Source organism: Pipra filicauda, unplaced genomic scaffold (genome assembly GCF_003945595.2).
Source record: "Pipra filicauda isolate LSUMZ 115617 unplaced genomic scaffold, ASM394559v2 scaffold889_size95291_pilon, whole genome shotgun sequence".
Lineage (NCBI taxonomy): Eukaryota > Metazoa > Chordata > Aves > Passeriformes > Pipridae > Pipra > Pipra filicauda.
This window is the reverse complement of record NW_024105074.1, coordinates 55,516-75,964: the sequence shown is the minus strand read 5'-3', so window position 1 is coordinate 75,964 and position 20,449 is coordinate 55,516. Positions and strand designations below refer to the sequence as shown.

Here is a 20,449-nt window from a genome sequence, read left to right as displayed (position 1 = left end):
TTTTTCATATAAAGAAGTATAAAATATATATACATATAGATATATGTGGCTCTAAAGAGAGGAAAAAAAAAAGCTCACAGCCCTGGGAACCTGAGTTGGTCCCTCCTCAAGGAAAATAAAAGAAAGCATTCTCCACAGTTCTTACTCCCTTCAAAAGAAAAAGCTGATATTAGGACCAGAGTTCAGTAAATAAACACAACCTTGCTCAGAAACAGGAACCTCTGAAGCAGTTAGTGATTTTTATAATTTGCACTTTTATCTAATATTGAAGAGGTCCCATCCCTTCTGAGTTATGTTTTGTCAGCTGAATGCTGTTAGCAAACTAAATGCCATTTTAGCCACAATGACATTGCAGCCAGCATGTCTTGCAGCTGGTGGCTGAACCAGGTGCACAGTTAGACCGATTATACTGTCTGCAAAATGCTGGCACATGTTTCAGCTTACACTCATTTAACATGGTGAAACTGCTTTCAGGTGAAAGCATCTGTAGAAGCAGGACCTTCCAAGCTCTAGTGAATCTTGAAACAAAGACAGAAGGTATTAGGGAAACACACAGTAGGAGAATGGTGCCGTGAGAGCAACAAGATGGTAAGCCAGTAACCATGAAAAGGATGAAGGATATTCTATTTTGGTGCATCAGAATGCAGTGAAGCAAGGCTCATTCTTCATGCCAGTACTGTCTTTGCAGACAGTGCAACCCCTGTTGACGGAGAACCAGAAGCACTGCTAAATAACTACAGCCAGAGCACGTTAAAAAAGTAATATCTTCCTGCCAGCCCACTGGAAAAGACTACAGAATCCCAGAATCCTTAGGGTTGGAAGGGACCTCCAGTGAGCATCCAGTCCAACCCCCTGCCAATGCAGGGTCACCTGGAGCAGGTGACAGGGTAGCAGGTCAGGTGGGTTTGGAATGTCTCCAGAGAGGGAGATCCACGACCTCCCTGGGCAGCCTGTTCCAGTTATTTATGCTGAAGTGGAGCTTTTTGTGCTTTAGTTTATGGCCGTTGCTGCCCTCCTGCTGCTGGGCGCAACTGAAGGGAGTCTGGCACCATCCTCTTGGCACCTGCCTTGGAAATATTTATACGCATTAATGAGATCCTGTCTCAGCATTCTCTTCTCCAGACAAAATAGACCCAACTCCCACAGCCTCTCCTCAGAGAGATGCTCCAACCCCCTCATCACCTTTGTGGCCTCCGCTGGACCCCCTCCAGCAGCTCCTTGTCTTTCTTGCACTGAGGAGCCCAGACTGGACACACCACTCTAGATAACGAGGTTCACCTCGTTCACGCGAGCTTTGCAACATCTAGGCTTCCGCGGCGTGCTGTGGGCGGCATTTCCACCAGCTCTTCGCGGGAAGCATTCTCCCAGGTATCCCGAGCCGAGCTTGAAGCATTCCCGTACCGGCCGGGGGGGAACAGCATCCCCGCCGAGGCCGAGCGGGGACGCGGGGACGCTGCCCCGTTCCCTGCGGGTGCGGGGGTCGGGCAGCCTCCCCCGCTGTCCCAGGTGTCCTTGGTGAGCCGGCGGGGCCGGGGCAGGACTGACCTCGGGCGGGGCATTAACCGGAGCGGGCTGGGCGAGGCCGGGAGCACAGCCGAGCCGGGATGGACGGGACGGGCGCGGACGGAGAAAACAAGGAGCGGGCGGCCGGAAAACTGAGTAAGGGTGATGGTAAGGGTTGTTATGAGGGTTAATTTAAGGGTTATATAAGGGTTCTTACAAGGGTATGGGTAAGGGTGGTGCCGGCTCGCCTTAATGAGCGGAGGGAGGCACTCGGCGATGAGCCTAATGAGTGACGCCAGGGGTAGGGTAATGGCTCCTCCGGGAGGTTATCTGGGCGCTCCGGCCAACATTCCCCCGCCTCCCTCATCCCCGCGGCGTCCTGACCCCGCACAGACACATCCTGGCGTCTGGGGCTCCGTGGCGGAGTTTGGGGACGAAGGGCTGCGGGGCCCTCGTGTGCCTCGGTTTGTAAAAGCACCTGAGCGAGGGTTGGGGGCAGGTGCCTTTCCCCTCCTGTCGCGCGGAGGGGCTCCCGCTGCCTCCGGTTTTCTCTGTTGTACCTTCCCCCCGCTGTCCGGTTTTCCTCCTCCTTGTGTGGATGGACCTCTGACATCTGTCCGTGTGCGTGCCTTCAGGTGGCTTTGTAACAAATGCCCCAAAAAACCCTCAGAAGTCTTGCTGTCACAGTGCAAGTGGTTGGCTTGCTCCGAGAAATGTCTAAGGAGGTGGTTGTGAGAAGGAAAAGAGAGCTTGCCTTCCTGCTCGTGCGCCTTCAGCAGCTCAGGTGTTCCAGACTGAACGTCTGATGTTCCCAGTCAGTTAAAATCTCTGCTGCTTAAGGTTATGTTTATCTAAAAGTGGGACAAAGTGATGTTCAGTCTGGTCTCTTGCCATATGGGAGAAAGGAGTGGTTTGGTAAGTCCCTCTTTATTACCATGAAGGCCTATCTTTCTCTCCAAACTATTTTTATTACAGCTCTTCCTTGTCAATCCCAAGTTGTTGTGAGGCCTTTGCTGTGTATTTTAGAAATAAGAGCAATTTACTTTCTCTTGCAAGAGTATTTCTGTAGGTAATATAAAACAGGTAGAAAGTACCTACACAAGACTTGGAAATCTATTTTGTGGTGCAAACACATACTGGTGTTTGCACAGAAACAAGTGAAACCCCTGCTCAAATCAAAGCACTAAGCTGAAAATGCCATTGCCTATTTGAGATGTTGGGTGAGTGACAGAAAATACTGGTTTTTTCACATGATGAGTGAGATGAGCTAAGAGGCAACAAGGAGGGTGATGGAAAAAGGAATTATACAGAACAGAGCCAGACTGTGCCTCACTGTTTCTTGACCCTCCCCATCAGAATATTTCATGTCAATAGCAGTGGAAACTGTTGTTGCTTAACAAGATCAAATTATTATAGTTGCATAACTTCCTGCTTCTGTTTCTTTCCCCTGCAGCTAATTTAGTTCTCTTAATCCTGTAAAAAGCAAACTGGAAGGTCTTGGAACAGCCTGGCATCCCCTCATACTTCCATGCAGATTCTCCCATCTGACGGATGTTATGGGACTCCTTGACTAACAGTTGTTTCAGAAAGAAACATTGAGGCAGAAAGCAAATCCCTTATTTTGATATTGCACTAATATATATCAAAAGTAAACCAGAGTGAAATGTTAGAAAGAGAATTATTCTAGATCCCCAAATTAAACGACCAAGTTTCTCTGTAAGCATATACAACTGAAATGCTGCCAACAGTCTGCTCAAACTTTCCCCTCTCCAGACAGAGGTAGATACATGGGTTTGGGTTTGTTATTCTACTTTCTATTCTTAAGCATTTGTTTGTTCGTTTGTTTGATTGATTGATTGTTTTGTTTATCTAGCAGGAATCACACAGACTCAGACATTCTAAGACAACCAGCAGGTTTTTGGGACATTGTTTTTTGGAAAAGTATATGCCAACTGGAAAAGTATAACGCTTCTTTATTGTTATGTTGCTTATTTTAATTATTTCTCTTGCTGTGTTCTCTCTGACCTGTCTTCTACTATTTAGTCTTCCTTACTATAATGCAGTTTGTGCTTTTTGTTAAACTTGATCACACTTCTACACCTGTTTTTGTCCTCATCCAGCTATTTAATTTGCTGGTTTGTAAGTCTGTTATTTGTAAGTGTGACTGAAGCTGCAGAAAAATAATTCAAGGCAGTTATCAGAAGCTTATACAATTAATGGGTTTTGCTTGGTCAGCTTTGGTATGACAGAAATACATAAAAAATTGTCTGTCATTTGTTAGATAATCCCTGTTGACACAATAGACCACAATTTCACTTGTGTCTTTCTTTTGCTCGTAAATCATTAATTTTTATTCTGTCCATTAGTCCAGAGACCTTTGCTATCCCCAGTACTGTTTTCCCACTACTGTATTTGTAATATGCAACCTTCCCTTTATTCTCTGTGCCTGGAATTACCTCTCCCTGTAGTTTACAGTTGGTAATGTTTTTGCAGACATCTTCACTCTCAATATGAACCATTTCTCATCACAGAGGTTTGACTATCTCCCTGTTGACCATTTCAGTTTCTTTGCTCTTGCTTCCCTGGCAGGCTCTGTCCTGGTGACAGTTTTTATTTTGAGCTCTCCAGTTCTTGTCACTGTTGGGTTTTGTTGTGTGGTGTTTTCCTTCTTCCATAACTGAAACTCCTGATCCAGGCACAGTGCATGTGAGGTGGGGTATGGGTTGGTTTTGGGGTGTTTTTTTTTTCCCACTTTTTCCTTACAGAGTGCCAGGATGAGGAGGGCAACGTGTTGCAGTGTAAGGAGCACTTTGTGGTGGATCATGAGCACCCAGGTCAGTCAGGGTCCCCTGAACACTGTGAGAGTCATTACCTTGGTGGGACTGAAAAGGAGGCAAAGGAGAAAAAAAGTACCAACAGAAGTGGAATGTCCGCCGAGAAAGCACCAAGTGGAATCCCTGGAGCTCCCTGCAGGCAGGATGAGGGTGGCCCAGCTACTTGCCAGTCATCCAAATGTGCTGAAGCCCAGCAGTCCTACAAGGTGTCTTCAGTCTTGGAATCCAGAAGTAGCCACGATGCAACCAAGGAGGAGGGAAAAGAGGAAGAGGAGAAAAAAGCCTTACTTGAGAATCCAGACATCCTACCACCGGTCAGGAAGAAGTCCCGCACCTCCTACAATGCAGGTAGATACTGGGGCACCCACTGGCAGACAGGGACACTTGTAGTGCCAGTGGCACTGGTGTTCCTTTCCCCATGCCAGAGGCCCATGGAGGTGCTGAGCTGCCCTAACTGGTGCTGCACTGCATTCCACACCATCAGATGTGTGAGGATCTTCAAAGAGAGATCTTCAAATAAAGTGTCTTATGTTTGAAGCATTGTTAGCAGTGCTCTTTGTTTCTACTGCAAAAGAAGAGTTTTGTTTATTTTTGTGGTTTACTTTAAAAAAAATCTTTTATGTTTTTCATGTGTTTCTAAATATAGTAAAAATGTTCTGTTTTTTTTCTGCTTCCCTCTTCTGTTTTTTTTTTCTTGTTTATCACATACTCCCCATCTCTCACTCTCTTTGAACAATGCATGTTTTCTAGAGCAGCTAGAAGAGTTGGAGAAGGTGTTCCAGGAAGACCCCTATCCCGACACTGAGAAGAAGATGGAGCTTGCAGCTGCGTTTGGTGTGATGCCAAAGCGAATCCTGGTAACGCCTGTGTGAGGGACAGTGGGTTCTGTGCAGAAAAAGGATGGACAGGGACTGGGGCAGGGAGGAGGTGACGACTACACCTGCCACTGGTGACAAGGAAGAGAGCTCACAGGGATGGACGCTGCTCAACCCCACCCAAAATGGCCATGGAGTCTGGGGTTGCATATCTTCCCATTTCCTAAGATGAATCATATAATGGCTAGATAAATGAGGCTAAGGAGATCAGAGTTAATCTCTTTTGTCTTGAAAATCATGGGCAGCAAAGGAAATTGATGTTTGGGGGTGTCTTTCTGCTATTATTTTTCTGTTTGCAATGAATTGTGCAGGTTCTTGGGAAGAAAGGTTTCTTGAGGTTCCTTTCTGTCAAAGGAAGGTTTTTGGGCTCACCTGGTGATGTGTGGAAGCAGTCACTGCTGATTCGTTGTCAGTGTCCCCATGTGTAGATGTTTTCTTTCCTGAATGCATCCTTTCTTTCCATTCATCAGATCTGGTTTCAGAATCGCAGGGCAAAGTGGCGGAAATCGGAGAAGCTGAATGCGAAAGGCCACAGAAAACATCCAACATCGTCACCTCTGTCACATGATTATGGGTGGGGGACCTACTCTGTTTTCTCATCTTTCCACAACAGGTACCTAATGAATTAAATGTTTTCCTTTGCCATTTCCCCTTTACATTTAAACTATGGAGAGCTGACAATCGAGTTGGACCTCAGTAGCTCGTCAGATTTCTTGGCAAATTGTAGTAGACCCTCTTAAAAGAGGGTTTGAAATAAATCTGTTGAGATTGCTGTGGCTGAAGTCATGTGGAGCACAAGGGATGAGATAGAAAGGTCTATGGATCACCCCTTCATTTTATGTTTTTGTGAATGGTCAGGAGCCCATTGCATTTCCCACCACTGCTTTCCATTTCCATGGATTTTGACTTGGTGATGGAAGTGCTGCTTGCTTAGATCACTCTTACAAAGTCATGGGCTTCTTTGAACAAATATAAGGTAGCACCTTTCATAGGTGAGCAGGGGACATTTACTGGGGGGGAAGGGAGTATGTGAGAGGATAGATAGTCTTTCAAGGGGTAGTGAGTGAATGTGTGAGGGAAGAAATTAGTTTCCACAGGGATATATTTGTGGCAATCTGGAGTGAGAAAACAGAATGCAAAGAGGAAAAATTAAGTTAAAGATTGGAGACCACCTGACTTATTTCATTGCATTGTCCCTGCTGCCTGTCCTACACTGGGGACTTGAGGCTGCTTCCCCAAATACTACCAAGACAGCATTCCTTGCACACCTAAATCAGCCACTGCTTTCTTTTTGCACCAGCTAGTGATGTAGGATCTGCCCATTGTAGGGTAGAAGAGTATGTATTTGGTCATAATGCCTTGCCTTGTCTTCTGATTCATCCTCACACCCTTTTTGCTTCCTCCAGGGCACCTCCTCTGCCTGTGCCTCCGTTGCCTGATGTTGCTCGTGACCAATCTGCCGTGCTGGGAGGAAACGCTGCAGCTGGGAACTGCTCCAGCCTGCTCAGAGCACAGCTTGCACCACTCTCCTCTGCCTCAGGTGAGACCCCGACCAGCATGAGTGTTTTCCATAACTACAGCATTGGCTGGTGGAGCTAGGATGTTCCCAAACACTTTAGGGAAGGTCATGTGAATGCCCCACGCCATCAGTGCAAAATGTGACACCAGGTCACTGGACAGGCTGAGAAAGTTGGGATTGATCAGCCTGGAGAAGAGAAGGTTGTGTGGAGACCTCACAGCACCTTCCAGTATCTGAAGGGGCTGCAGAGAAGCTGGAGAGGGACTTTTCCTCAGTGACAGGATGAGGGAGAATGGCTTCAAACTGAAAGAGGGAAAATTTAGGTTAGATATGCAGAAGAAATTCTTCCCTGTGAGGGTGGGGAGGCCCTGGCACAGGTTGCCCAGAGAAGCTGTGGCTGCCTCATCCCTGGAAGTGTTCAAGGACAGGCTGGATGGGGGTTGGAGTAACCTGGGATAGTGGACGGTGTCCCTACCCATGGCAGGGGGTTGGAACTGGATGGTCTTTAAGGTCCCTTCCAACCCAAACTTTTCTATGATTGGAGGTATAGCAGCTCTCTGCTAATTGAGTCTGTTCCAGCTATGTACCAGCACGGTGGTGCTTCTGTGCTGATGCTGGAGCCAAATTTGCAGTCCTTGTTCATGTCCTAGCCCAAGCTAGCAAGGAATTCTGAATATGACTTCATAAGGATAAGTGATAGGGGCATTCTTCCATAATAGCTGTTTGACACTGGTCCTGCTGCTCTAAATGATGATGAAAGTATTACTCTGGTTATGATGTTCTTCATGGCAGATATGCACATCCACACTCTGGTTTAGATGGAAACATTCTGGCTACAACCAGAGTCGGGTGAGGTGTGTGAGGAAGGTGCACTGTACAAACTGTTGGTGTTGTAGAGGCTCCCTCAGGTACTCCATACCTCTAAATGTCCAAGAGGGTTCCTCGGCTTCCCCAGGCAGTGCAATTTTCCATTTTGTGCAAGACCTCGAGGGAGGGAGACTAGTTGAGTTCCGGAGCTGCCGCTGAATTTACTCTCAGTTGCAGTGGAGCTGGAGGTCAGTGGGGTGTGCTGTTCCACCAGGGTTCTACCTGTGCTGTGCTTGAAGATTGATGGCAGCTGAAGACTGTTCAATTGTTTCTTCGTGTGTGGAGTACCAGAGCATTCCCTGGAGTCAGGAATGCTCCCTAAAGCGTTTCCTATGTATGTTTACATTTCCAAGTTGGCACAATTTGAAAAGATTTCCAAAGTGATGAGGACTTTATCACTTCCTTGGGAGGGATATCCCAAGCAGTATATGTGCTGACATATGATACTACTGTGTGCATTTTTCTGCTTCCCAGTGTAATTCATTCATTGGAATTTCTGCTCCCTCATTTTATTCTAAATGTGCCAGTATTTAGTTATCAGTATTAAGGCCAGTTCTTGCAACTCATTTTCTAATAATGACTCAATTTTTTTTTAATAGTGCTGATACCTTAAAAGTACTTTGGCACTGTAGAAAGCACCTGTAAGATTGTATCAATAAGCTTAGAATGCTAATAAATACTTATGTGTGCTAAAAGTACGTAATTGAGATACCTAATTTAGTATTTCTGTCATTTAAATTTGCCTGTCATCCTCTCAAGGCAAGGACTACTTTAGTCAATCCTATGACCTATTTAATCAATAGGTCTGTAATTCAGTTAGTTCTGGTTTTTCCACTCCTTACAGCAGGGTAAATATGGTCAAAGTGTTTGAATAATTCCCTGCTTCCCAGAGTGCTGAAGCAGTGTTGTCTGTTGAGCCCTGTATTTGGATATAATTAGATAAAGACTAAGGTTTTGCAAAATAATTCATTTAAAGGAAACAAACCAATTATCCTCAGATTTCTATGCTGTAGGAACCTCTGCTGGTTCCTAAAATACATCTGCAGATGTGCTGTTTAGTCAAGAGAGAATGTAATAGAATCATAGAATGGTTTGGGTTGGAAGGGACCTTAAAGATGATCCAGTTCCAACCCCCTGCCATGGGCAGGGACACCTTCCACTACACCAGGTTGCTCAGAGCCCCGTCCAACCTGGCCTTGGACACTTCCAGGGATGAGGCAGCCACAGCTTCTCTGGGCAGCCTGTGCCAGGGCCTCCCCACCCTCACAGCAAAGAATTTCTTCTGCATATCTACTCTAAACTTTTAGTTTGAATCCATTTCCTATGTTAGAGAAATAGAAGTTTCATTCAGGGATGTGATCTTGTCCTCTGTTTTCAATGAACCATTTCTTTCTGGGGAATCTGCACGCTGGGATGCAATTCTCCATGTGGAAAAGACAAGCAATCCTCCTGATAGGAGAGAAAGGTCCCACCTGAATTCTTGGTGCAGTGTGTAAGGAAGAAAAAGGGCAAGTGAATGTCCCTGAGGGTGAAATGAGTATGTGGAAAATGAGTGATAAAGAGAGCTGGGTTTTTACTGCTGGAATCCTTTCAGCTTGCTGCTGACTGCCTCCTATTGCATTTGCTGTGTGTGCATCCAGCTTTTAGGAAACACAGGCTTCCTCTGCTTGTCTGAAACCCCTGTGTCTTCAGTGCTAGGGATGTGTGGAAACGAGACTTTACTTCGTTCCACTAGATCTGTGTGAGGGAACAAGCCTCCCCTTGTTCTCTTTAAATCAGGCTGGGCAAGAAGTAATGAAATCTATTTGTGTCAGCTAAGGCTGGTAAATACTTTCCAGATACAGATCTGTTTGAGGGGATTAAAAAAAGTACCTTTTTTAAGTCACTGTTCAGAAAAGAGGCTTGCTTTGGTAGTGCACACAAACTGTGAGGTTTGGTGAGTGGTTTTGGACCCGGTTGCCTGAGGGAAGGGAGGAATAAGGTTTGTGTAATGAGCCACATGCTGCCCTCTTTATTTATGAAACCCACCCTGCCCTCCAAATTTGTTCTACTCTAATCAGATGGAAGTTAGAAGTCCTAAAAATTACATTCCTACAAGTCATGGGAGAACTGGTGCCTGGGCAGAGTAGAGACCTAAGTTGGTGCACTCTTTGAGGAAGAAGACTGATATTTGGTGTAAAGAGTCCTCATAGAAGAGAGATCTGCAGGGCACAATGGCATGGAAAGCTGCAGTTGCAGTTTTGCCTTAACTAGATGCAGGGTAACAGCTATGGGGAATAAAACAATAAAATTTGCTTTTTGTTTGTTTGCTTGTTATCTAGCATTGCATAGGCAGACTTTTCTCTTTAAGAAAGCAAAAACTGAAACAGGGAAAATGGAAGACAATGTGACCTGAATTCATTCATAAAAAAAAACTTGCCAAGAAATAGAGCCATCCAGGGTCCACCTGTTAGCTTTATTAGAATATCTCAGAACATGAAGGAGGCAAAACTTGAATAGGATAAAATCCAAACTAGCTGAAGCAAAATAAAAGAGGAAACAAATTAGAAAAAAAGCTATCAGTTTACAAGGCAAAACCAATTGCTTAGTAATGTTAGATTTCAGCAAAATAATTTGTGACCTGTGCATTCTGGTGCAGTTGTGCCCATAGATTTTGGCCTGCTGGAGTGGCTGTTCAGGTGCTTTCCTTGGTACCAGTGTATTTAACCACTTTCAGCAGGACAAGAAAATGATGAGGACAGTATAATCTATTACCTGAGACCTTTGGAGAGTGTTCTGTGCTGCCTTTTCCACTGTTTTTCTTTGCTCTGGCCAGTACTTCTGACTGTTGATTTGTGGGTTCTTTTTTTTTCTAATGTCCCACTGTTTTTTCCAGTTTGCCAAACAAGCTGATTAAAAATGTCAGCGCGTTGTATTTGAGATGTATCTTACCTTGATGGCAGTTATGGCTTCTGATTTGGGTATTGGGCACACTGCTTGCTGTGAGAGCCTTTTGCGCCTCAAAACTTCCATTTTGAACTTACTTTGGTCTCAGAATTGTTTTTTACTACTTTTGCTGGACAGCATGCTTGAGATTAATAGATTTTTTTGACACTGGCAGTTCTTTAAAGTTGTTCTTGTTTTCCTGAGATTCCTTACTGGTATAAATATATCTGTGATTCATTGACTTAAAGCATTGGCTTATGATTTTTTTTGAGTTAACCCTTTAGAAAGAAAAGTTCCTCTGGAACTTTTTTGTGGGAGGAGATTTTTCTGCCCCACTGGTGATTTTGCAGGAAATCCTTTGTTTCATGTGGCTGTATTGTGAGGACACCTGTCAGGAGCCCAATCTGTGCAGATAACTGTCAGAGGTGGAATGGCTGTGGAAGTCTTGAGAGCAATTGGATGAAGCTGGATATGATCTGTCAGAGAAGAGTGAACGACAAGCTCTAATGATTTTGTGGGAAATATCCCTCTCTTTAAATTTAGAAAGACGGCATAAACTTAGGGAACAAAGAAACAAGGAAGAATTTATTCAACACATTGGGTCTTTCTCGCACCGAGTTTCCAGGGAAAAAGACACCTTCGGTTTAAATTCCATACATTTTATAGTTTCGCAAAATCCCACCCTTTTCAGATAAGTTTTAATGTATTCATCTTCACCTAAAAAGGTTTCTTTTCTCTGAAAAGGGGCTTTCCCTTTTTCCCAGTTGGCTGCAAGCCATCCCCTGTCAAAGGTGATGGATCTTCCTTTGTTCTTAGCCCAAAGAGAAAAGGAACCTCGTGTACAAAATGGCCCTAAAAGATTGAATTTTTAAGAATTTTCTCATTTCCCTTATCCTGCCGAAAGAGACCCTGATACCCAAGTTCAGCTCTTGGAACTTGGATATCTCACAACTTCACGATACGTCTATTTATAAAAACCCCCATATTTTTATTTCACTCACAGGATTCTGGCTTTTGAACAAATTACTTTAAAGCTGATGATGTGTAGCTGACATGGCAAGCAGGAATCATATCTTTTGAACAAGTGGTAGGTTCTGGCCTACTGAAAATCCAGAAGAGGATCAGACTGACAGGCTTCTCAAAGCAATGCAGTTGGAAACTGAATTGGTTCATTGACCATCACTCCAATTAAATGAAGAGGCCATTGCTCCTAAGTTTGAGTAATATTTTTTTTCTACTTTCAAGATGTCATTTGCACGAAAGGCTGTAATTACTCAGCATTAAAAGAAACTGTTTGTGACATCAGTGTGTGACACAGGCTTGTGAAACCAGGCCCTGCTGTAAGTTCACGGATACATCTCTAGGACAAGCCTCAGTCTCCTTCACGACTCGTGAAAGACAGACATCCCAGTCATGCCAGCAGAAAAACACACATCCCTTTCTGTTACTTTAAGACTCTGTCCCACTCATTGGAAGCTGTTTGCACTAAAGAATGGATCTCTGAACTCTGCCAGGATGTTGAGGAAGCAGCTATAGTAGGGGTAAGGCAGCTGTGTGGGTGGAGACTTAGAACAGACATTCTTGAGTTAAGGCACATGTCTTAACCAGGGCTGGTTCAGAGATCTGAAGCTGCAAATTATTAAATTGCTCTCCAAAAATTCCCAAGGCTGTCTCATGGACTGAAAATCCAGAAATAATGGAAGTGATAAACAAAAATTCTGCTGTTACATTCCCGTGTTCACTGGAAAGCCTTCTGAGGTTATTTATCTCTATATCAGTGTCAGGAAAAGCAACAGAATAGTAAAATGTAGGTATTATCTCAAGCCAGTGATCAGAATTCTCCATCAAACAATTCTGGAATCTTCTGTAAATATGTCAGATTTAGCAGATATTGCTTCTCTGGGAATTGTTTATTCCCACTGCATTTGTGACTTTATTCAGAAGGCATCTGAATAAAGCCATCTGTCTTTGAAAGGACTGAGAAGCAGAGGAGTCTTGAGAAAAGGCTAAACCAGCTCTTTGGAGGCCATGGGTGTCCCTTCACAATCTCTTTGCCTGGGGGTCCTAGTGCCATGACCCACAAAGATTATCTACACCTAAGTATTGCAAATATTTCAAAAAACAACTTAATTTTTAGTAGATGTGAAAGTGGGATTAGAAGTGACTTCCTGGGCTGCTTGTATTCATCCTGAGGAAGACTAGTGCCATCTGCAGAACAGCTCACCCTAATGTCATTACTGAACTGAAGCTTTACCTGGATGTAGACTGGTTTTCAGGTAGGTATGTTTCATAATGTTTGTGTGAACATTCTGGGACACGATGGTTAGGAGAACCTGTGCAAATGAAGGTTTTAAAAAAAAAATCAGGAGAGATCTTCAGTTTCATTTCTGGCTAAGCCATTTTGATTTTGAGGACACTAAATATTGGCTTCCTTGTGCTTTGTTGTGTGGGAGTAGATCTGTGCTATGTCAAACACCGGGAGTGGGACAGGTATATCACAGATGCTGCCTGACATGGATAAATAGTATGTTCAAACAGAAAAAATAAACCGCTGAGAATTGCATGGGCATGTGAATGCTTGAGAGATGCCATCCTAGCTCTTGCTCCGGTTTTCTAAATGAGCCCAAAATCAAGGTTATTGAAACTTGAAAAGTTTTCATTGAAACACCATGATTCCCTCTCTCCATGGTTGCAGAGAGTTGGTAAAAACTGCATGTGGGAAGATGCAATAAGAGAGACAGAAATGCACAGTGTGATGGGGAATCTGAGAAACAGTGCTATGAGGTGTTGAAGTGGAATCTCCTCATCAGCTCTCTGGGCTTGCATTCCAAAATTCTCCGAAGGTTGCTAATGCTTGCTGTGGCATCTTTAGGTTTGATGCTTGAGGCCTTTCATTCGTACCTGGTGGAGTGCATTGCATACCAGGTACATACCTTGCACCCTGTATGCCTGCAAGGGTGAAGTACAACTGTAAACTCTCCATAAAGCTTTCCTAGGAGTGGGAGTAGACCAGCTTTACCTGAACAGTTGGCTGGTTCAGCCCAGCTAGACTCAAAAAATCATTTAAACTTGTGAAGAGAGAAATCATTTGCTAATTGCCATAATGAAAGAAAATCTGGTTCTCTTGCCCCATGTGCAAGCTCCTTGAACTTCTGCGTATAGTTGTTACTCTGGATCACCAGCATATGTGATTCTGACCTTTAATGTCCTCTATTGTCCTGTTTCCACAGAGGCTCTTCTGTAAGAAACTCTTCCTCTCTCATTTTCCAGCAGTGACTGAGGAGAGAGGTCACCAAACAAGATTCTAGGAACCAAAAGGTGTTGGTTTCTTTTTCTGTGTCCCAGCTTCTTTTTCCAGAAGATCTTCAGCTGACATCTCTGCTCTTTTAATTTTTGTTTCTGGCACGACTCATCTGAGTGAAAATATGGTCAAAACAATGACTGAGGATGTGGATGTGCACGTGCACGTTTTTGTTTCTTTCAAGCCACAGTTAAATTTTTCAAAAGGGTAATCTTTTTGAGTTGAGTGCAGCACACTCCTCCCAGAGGACAGTAGTGATGGAAGATGACTGGGGGATAATTCCTGGCTTTTTTCCAGGAAGTACTTTGCTTCACTTGGCTGCCTTCTTGAGAGCTGAATAAATATAATATGCAGAGGCTGAAATCATGAAGGTAATTTTATTTAGCCAATAAACACCATCCTGTGCTCCAGAGAACTTGCTAGTACTTCCTTGTGCTTCTCTACAGCAATGCCGGTACTTGCTCAATTTTATTCCCACCAGTTAATGTCTGGCTTCTTGCTTTTCTGTTCTGTTCCTCCTTCCCTCTGCTTGCTCCTGTTCATTCCTGCTATGACAGCCCGGTGTGACAGTCTCTCTTTTCATTCACAGCCTCCTCCGTGGCAGGAACAGTGGCATCTTGTGAAGAAGTTCAGGCAAAGATGTCGCTACAGCTCGGCTTCAACTGCAGCAGAGTGGACAGCTTCAACTCCAGCAGAGTGGACAGCTTCAACTCCAACAGAGTGGACAGCTTCAACTCCAACAGAGTGGACAGCTTCAACTCCAACAGAGTGGACAGCTTCAACTCCAACAGAGTGGACAGCTTCAACTCCAGCAGAGTGGACAGCTTCAACTCCAGCAGAGTGGACAGCTTCAACTCCAGCAGAGTGGACAGCTTCAACTCCAGCAGAGTGGACAGCTTCAACTCCAGCAGAGTGGACAGCTTCAACTCCAGCAGAGTGGACAGCTTCAACTCCAGCAGAGTGGACAGCTTCAACTCCAGCAGAGTGGACAGCTTCAACTCCAGCAGAGTGGACAGCTTCAACTCCAGCAGAGTGGAGTGCTTCCCGAGCCTTCCCGGCCCTCCTCCCGTCCGCAGGGCCACCAACCTGTCCTTCAACCCCCACAGCCCTGCTGTTTCCATGGCGCTGGACACTCCCAACAGTGAATGCTGGTTGTCCAGTCAGGAAAATGGCTCCAGGGAGGCCTTCACTTACAACATCCAGAATCAAGGGTAGGAAAGATGAGAAGGGAAATGGAAAAAGCAAAGCCTGGGAGAAGCCCTGCGAGGGTGAATGTGGGACATGGGACAAGGAATTAGGTGGGAGCATAAGTGAAAAGAGAGGTGCAGGAGTGACAGTATCTTTTAAATGAAGCGTGAAAAGCTGCATGATGTGCATAGTGGGACAGGGCACCTGCTGTGAGACAAGTGATACCTCTGGTCAGAATGCTTCCAGAATTGCATACCTGTCAAGCAAAAGAGAGGATGTTTCAAACTTTGGGGTGTGCTTTGGAGAGTGGGAAGATAATGCCCATTGGTGAAGAATCCTGCTGTGATACCACTTGGCTCAAGTGGTTTCTGTTGCCCTTGTCCTGGCATCTGGGAGGAGGGGTTGGAGTCAGATCAGGGTTGGCAATAACACAGTTGTTTACTGGATGGGTTGCTGTAGCTGTTGACCCTACTTTAATCTCTGGATTGCCTCTCCTTGCTCTCTGCAGCTTTAGTCCACCACCCTCCTGCCATTACCCTGAGCAGCTGGAGACTGCAGGGAACCTGGAGACCACGTACTGCCAGTCCAGCAGCCAGGGGGGAATTTACCAGCTGTCCCAATATTCCCAGCAGCACCAGCTCTCCCAGTTCTGCCAACTGCCAGATGACTTGGCCACCAGTTTGCTCTCCAGTGACCAACTCCCTCCTCCAACACCCCCTGAGTCCCATTCAGCTTTCCTGGCCTTACCTGGTAACACTGGAGCAGTAACCTATGGAGCCACACAAGGCTATGGACAAAACCACATGGAGGGACAGCTTGTGCCGCAGCAGTCAAGTGGAATCTCAGGTAAATTTCTGAAATATTTTGTCATCCTGCATCTCTGGAGTAACTAAACCATACCCTGAAACACTCAGGATGATCAGTGGTTTTACTGGTGGCTGTGACAGAAAGTAGAAACGTGCACATGCATGCACAGATATATAGATATATATGTATGTGTGTGTGTGTGTGTGTGTATATATATATGGGCCCATCTTTTTTTCTAATTTCCTTGTATGCTTGTTTTTTTTTTTAAAGTGCTGAGTGACCCATTCATTTGAAGTTACTACACAGGTTGCACATGTCAGAAAGAGCATTAAATGTGAATGTGTCAGGTAGTGCAGTAGTTTTTCTCTGGACTGGAGAACTAACTTTTGCAGGAGTGTACTGTTGTGCAAGTGAACATGCCTTTGGTATATGTGGGTGGGAATCAAGGGTGCAAAATGGAAAAGGTGCCACAGCAAGTGGAATAGTTGGAGGTAGAAAGAAAAACAGGCTTCTCACTCTGTTGGGCTTCTGCAGAAACCGGTTTGAAGTTTCATATCTTGGGGTAGTGCAAAAGAAGAGAGAGACAGAAGCCAGTAGAGTATGCATATAGAGTCTTTCTTTTTCTTCCTCTGGTTTGAATTTGCAACAGATTAAGGCCCTTCTGCATAATTTTCTGAAAAGTAACTAGGTGAAACTGGCACTGTTGGTCTCCTTGTTTTGTGTCCAGGCTTTGTATTTTGAAGTTATTCAAGCCCAAGTATAATCAAATGATAAACCATTGCAGTTAGTTTATTTGGAGTGTCAGGTTTGTTGAATTAAGCTCACAGTCCAAAAACTACATATCTTGTCTTATCACATAAGAGAATAGTTTCAGACCACAGATGCTGCTGCTGGTTTTGTACCAGTCTTGTGGACCTTGTTAGGGAGGGAAGTCTGACTCAGAGTCTGACTCACAGCAGGCTGCAAACTGGCTCTTGTTCCCATTATTCCTGCTGACATTGTCCAGGCCAGGTTGGCGGCACCTGTGCTATCTACCACACTTGGCCTGTCTCCCCTCTCTGGTTTCAAGGCATAATTATTCTTCTCAGTGGTTTTTCAGTCTGAAGTGCCAGAAATAATGAGAGGGCTGTGCCCCAGTGCACCAAATTAACATTTTTATAGCGTGATGCCAAAGTGTGTGTTGCATTCTTTGGGGCACATTGTGTGAGCATAAGGGGTGTGTAAAGGTGCAGGCTGATAAAGTTGAAAGATTGTTGAAGGAACAGAGGCAGAGTTGATATTCTCTTACTCTGTCCAGAGCACAATCAGCAGTGCGTGGCTGTTCTGTTCGAGGAGGGGATCCTACAACTGTTATGACCAAGTTCACAGAATCATAGAATGGTTTGGGTAGGAAGGGACTTTAAGGATCATCCAGTTCCAACCCCCTGCCATGGGCAGGAACACCTTCCACTATCCCAGGTTGCTCAGAGCCCCATCCAACCTGGCCTTGGACACTTCCAGGGATGGGGCAGCCACAGCTTCTCTGGGCAACCTGCCTCACTACTCTCACAGGGAAGAATTTCTTCCTAAAAAGGTTCCAGGTTCCCAAAGTGCAGTGGGCAGGGAACCAGTCTGTCAGTGCAGACACACCCGTGAGTCTTACTTCACCGAGTAAGCAAGTGAACAGCTTAGTTGGATTATAGCTATTACTTAACAATACATTCCTGCTTCCAGCTTCCATAAATGAAAGTGAAGATTAAACATTCAGGTTATGCTTGACAGAGTTGGAACCTCTTGGAAAATAGGAGTGGAGAAAAAAAATTGGGGGGTGGGTGTCTCTAATATTGTTACATACTCTCAGGATCAGTGCTGAGTGACATCGTGATTTCTTTTTACATTATAACAATGCTATGAATTTCCAAGATTTTTCCTCCTAAGAACTTACCTTTTGGATAAAAACACTGCAGTGTAAACAGCAAAGTGATCCTTTATCTATATGTGGTGTCTGCTCTACTGCAGTGACCACCAGAGCATGGCTGCAATGCTGTTTGCACTGAGCATAGACATGCTGCTGTTATTTTCAGTATTCTGTCTTTCCTTTGTTGCTTTTCCCTCAGCAGACACCACTGCCTATCAGGCTGTCCCTTGGAGTGATTTCTACATGCAGGAAGCTCAGTTCTCAAATCAGCTGCACTCCCAAATGCCATTTTTTAGCACAGCAGAAGGACAGAACTTCACAGAGCCATCTCTTCTTCAAGTGCCCAATGGAACAGCACTGGGATCCATGTCACAGGCTGGAAAGCAAAAGGGAGTCACACCAGATCAGAGTTCAAACCAGAGCCACCAAACAGAGCCAGAGTTGGCATGGCCATGGCTCGCTGAAAGAGAGATGATGTAGAGTGTTGTAACAAGAAAGGAGACACCACTGTTGGTAACTGAAAGGCCAGCTGATTTTTTTTTTGGGGGGGGGGAAAGGAAAGAATTCCAAGACAGCAGTAGCTCCTATGAATGCAGGATCAAAACTGTAGCATGAATGGGAATGGAACTTCCTTTTTTCTGGTCTGCCATCCGAGGCTGGTCTCGTTATCCTGTACCTGGTTCTTAGATTCATCTGTTCATAGAAAGGGGGACTTAGAAGTCAGTAAAATAGATGCCAAAGTTCTGTCTTCTCTCAGACAACATCTGTTGTGAGCTGAATGGCTGCACAGGACTGATAATTTCTAAGATTTCCAGAGGTATAAACACCTCTCTTCAAGGCAGAACTTCTTCAGCACGAGAGGGGAAAAGGGAAGAGAAGAGAGAGCTTTCTGTCTGGATTTCCATTTCCAGGCTTTTTCTTTTTTGGAAACAAGATTATCCTACTTTCAAATGGTTGAAAGGTGTCATATGCCTTAAATATTCTTTGGATGTGTATGGGGGTATATGTGTGTCTAATTTTGAAATATGAGACATTTGAAAAATCCAAAGTATTTTGTTCTATAGTTTTCCATTGTCTTCTTTCCCCCTTTAGTGACATGTCTGCCCCATCCCAGGAGGCAAAACCAAGCACAATTGCAGACACCTTGCACCCAGCATCACGTATTTCCTTCACATCCTGAAGCCAGGGCTTAGCTCTAGCCTTTACCTTTAACACTGCTGCCAGAACAACTTGGCAGCACACAAGTCAGGAATAATATTCCAGTTCAGGTCTCCCCGCGGCCGGGGCCAGCCGCAGCGCTCAGGCTCCAAGTCCGCTCGCCGGCAGCAGGTCTACCCCCCTCACCCGGCAACGGGGAGAGCCAACCCTCGGCGCCACACCCGCGCTCGCGGGGGTGGGGACGGAACCGCCTCCAGCCCGCACCGCCCAGGCGCGCCCGGGGGCGCCGAGGCTCGGCCGCTTCCTGCTGTGCCGGGGGGTCACCAGGTCTAACCCCTAGCGGGGAGATGTCGGCAGCGGGGCCCCTCCGCTCTGCGGCGAGGGGCCCCCTTTGCTGCCGCCCCTCAGCACCGGAGCGCCCCCGAGCCCCCGCCCCGCGTACCGGGCCCGGGACCCGCACGGAGGGAAGGACGGGCCGCCGCCGGCGTCCCAAGCGCGCGCGTCCCCCTTCTCTCTCTCGCCCTTAGGCCCGGCCCCCGGGACCCCGCGTCTCGGGCCTTGGACCCGCGCGGAGGGAAGCTGGGCCGAGCGCGGCGCCGGGGCCCCCTGTCAGCACCCGACCCGCCGTCTGTCAGCGAGCGATCGGTGGACAAAAGCTTGTGTCGAGGGCTGATTCTCAATAGATCGCAGCGAGGGAGCTGCTCTGCTACGTACGAAACCCTGACCCAGAATCAGGTCGTCTACGAATGATTTAGCGCCGGGTGCCCCACGATCATGCGGTACGCGACGGGGGAGAGGCGGCGCCGCGTCCGTCCGCCCCTCCGCTCCCGACCACGAGCGGCGCTCCGCACCGGGCCCGCCCCGGGGGGCGGGCGGCCGGCTATCGCGAGCCCACCGAGGCGCCGGCGGCGCTGCGGTATCGCTACGTCTAGGCGGGATTCTGACTTAGAGGCGTTCAGTCATAAGCCCGCAGATGGTAGCCTCGCGCCAGTGGCTCCTCAGCCAAGCGCACGCACCAGGGGTCTGAACCTGCGGTTCCTCTCGTACTGAGCAGGATTACTATTGCAACCACACATCATCAGTAAGGTAAAACTAACTGCCGGCGTCGGCGGCCCCGGGCGGACGGGGCGGCGCCTGGGCGGGGAAGGTGCCGCGCGCGGGGCCCCGGCGGCGGGTAGACCTGTTGTCGGCGGGGGGACTTAGAGCCGGAGCTCCGGAGCTGGCTTTAGCGGCGGGTAGACCTGTTGTCGGCGGGGGGACTTAGAGCCGGAGCTCCGGAGCTGGCTTTAGCGGCGGGTAGACCTGTTGTCGGCGGGGGGACTTAGAGCCGGAGCTCCGGAGCTGGCCTTAGCGGCGGGTAGACCTGTTGCCGGCGCGGGGACAGAGCCGGAGCTCCGGAGCTGGCTTTAGCGGCGAGTAGACTTGTTGCCGGCGAGGGCCCAAACAGCGGCCAGAGGCGCGAGGTCAACACCCTGAGCAGGTCCCTGAGGAAGGGCCGCCACCTCCGGCGCCCCAGCAAACAACGAGATCGAGAGACCCGCGCCGAGGGAAGCAGCAGCGGGACCCGAGCGGGAA

The 20,449-nt window shown here is 46.7% G+C and overlaps 1 protein-coding gene across 1 annotated transcript; it reads left to right on the top strand.

Moving 5' to 3' along the window:
• Positions 1-1,604: 1,604 nt before the first annotated feature.
• On the top strand, positions 1,605-18,792 carry LOC113999897. Its single transcript, XM_027743694.2, has 8 exons — positions 1,605-1,671; positions 4,269-4,685; positions 5,088-5,194; positions 5,683-5,825; positions 6,619-6,752; positions 14,414-15,035; positions 15,521-15,858; positions 17,919-18,792. The coding sequence occupies exons 1-8, from the start codon at positions 1,605-1,607 to the stop codon at positions 18,194-18,196; spliced, it is 2,106 nt and encodes a 701-aa protein (XP_027599495.2). The 3' UTR covers positions 18,197-18,792.
• Positions 18,793-20,449: the final 1,657 nt, after the last annotated feature.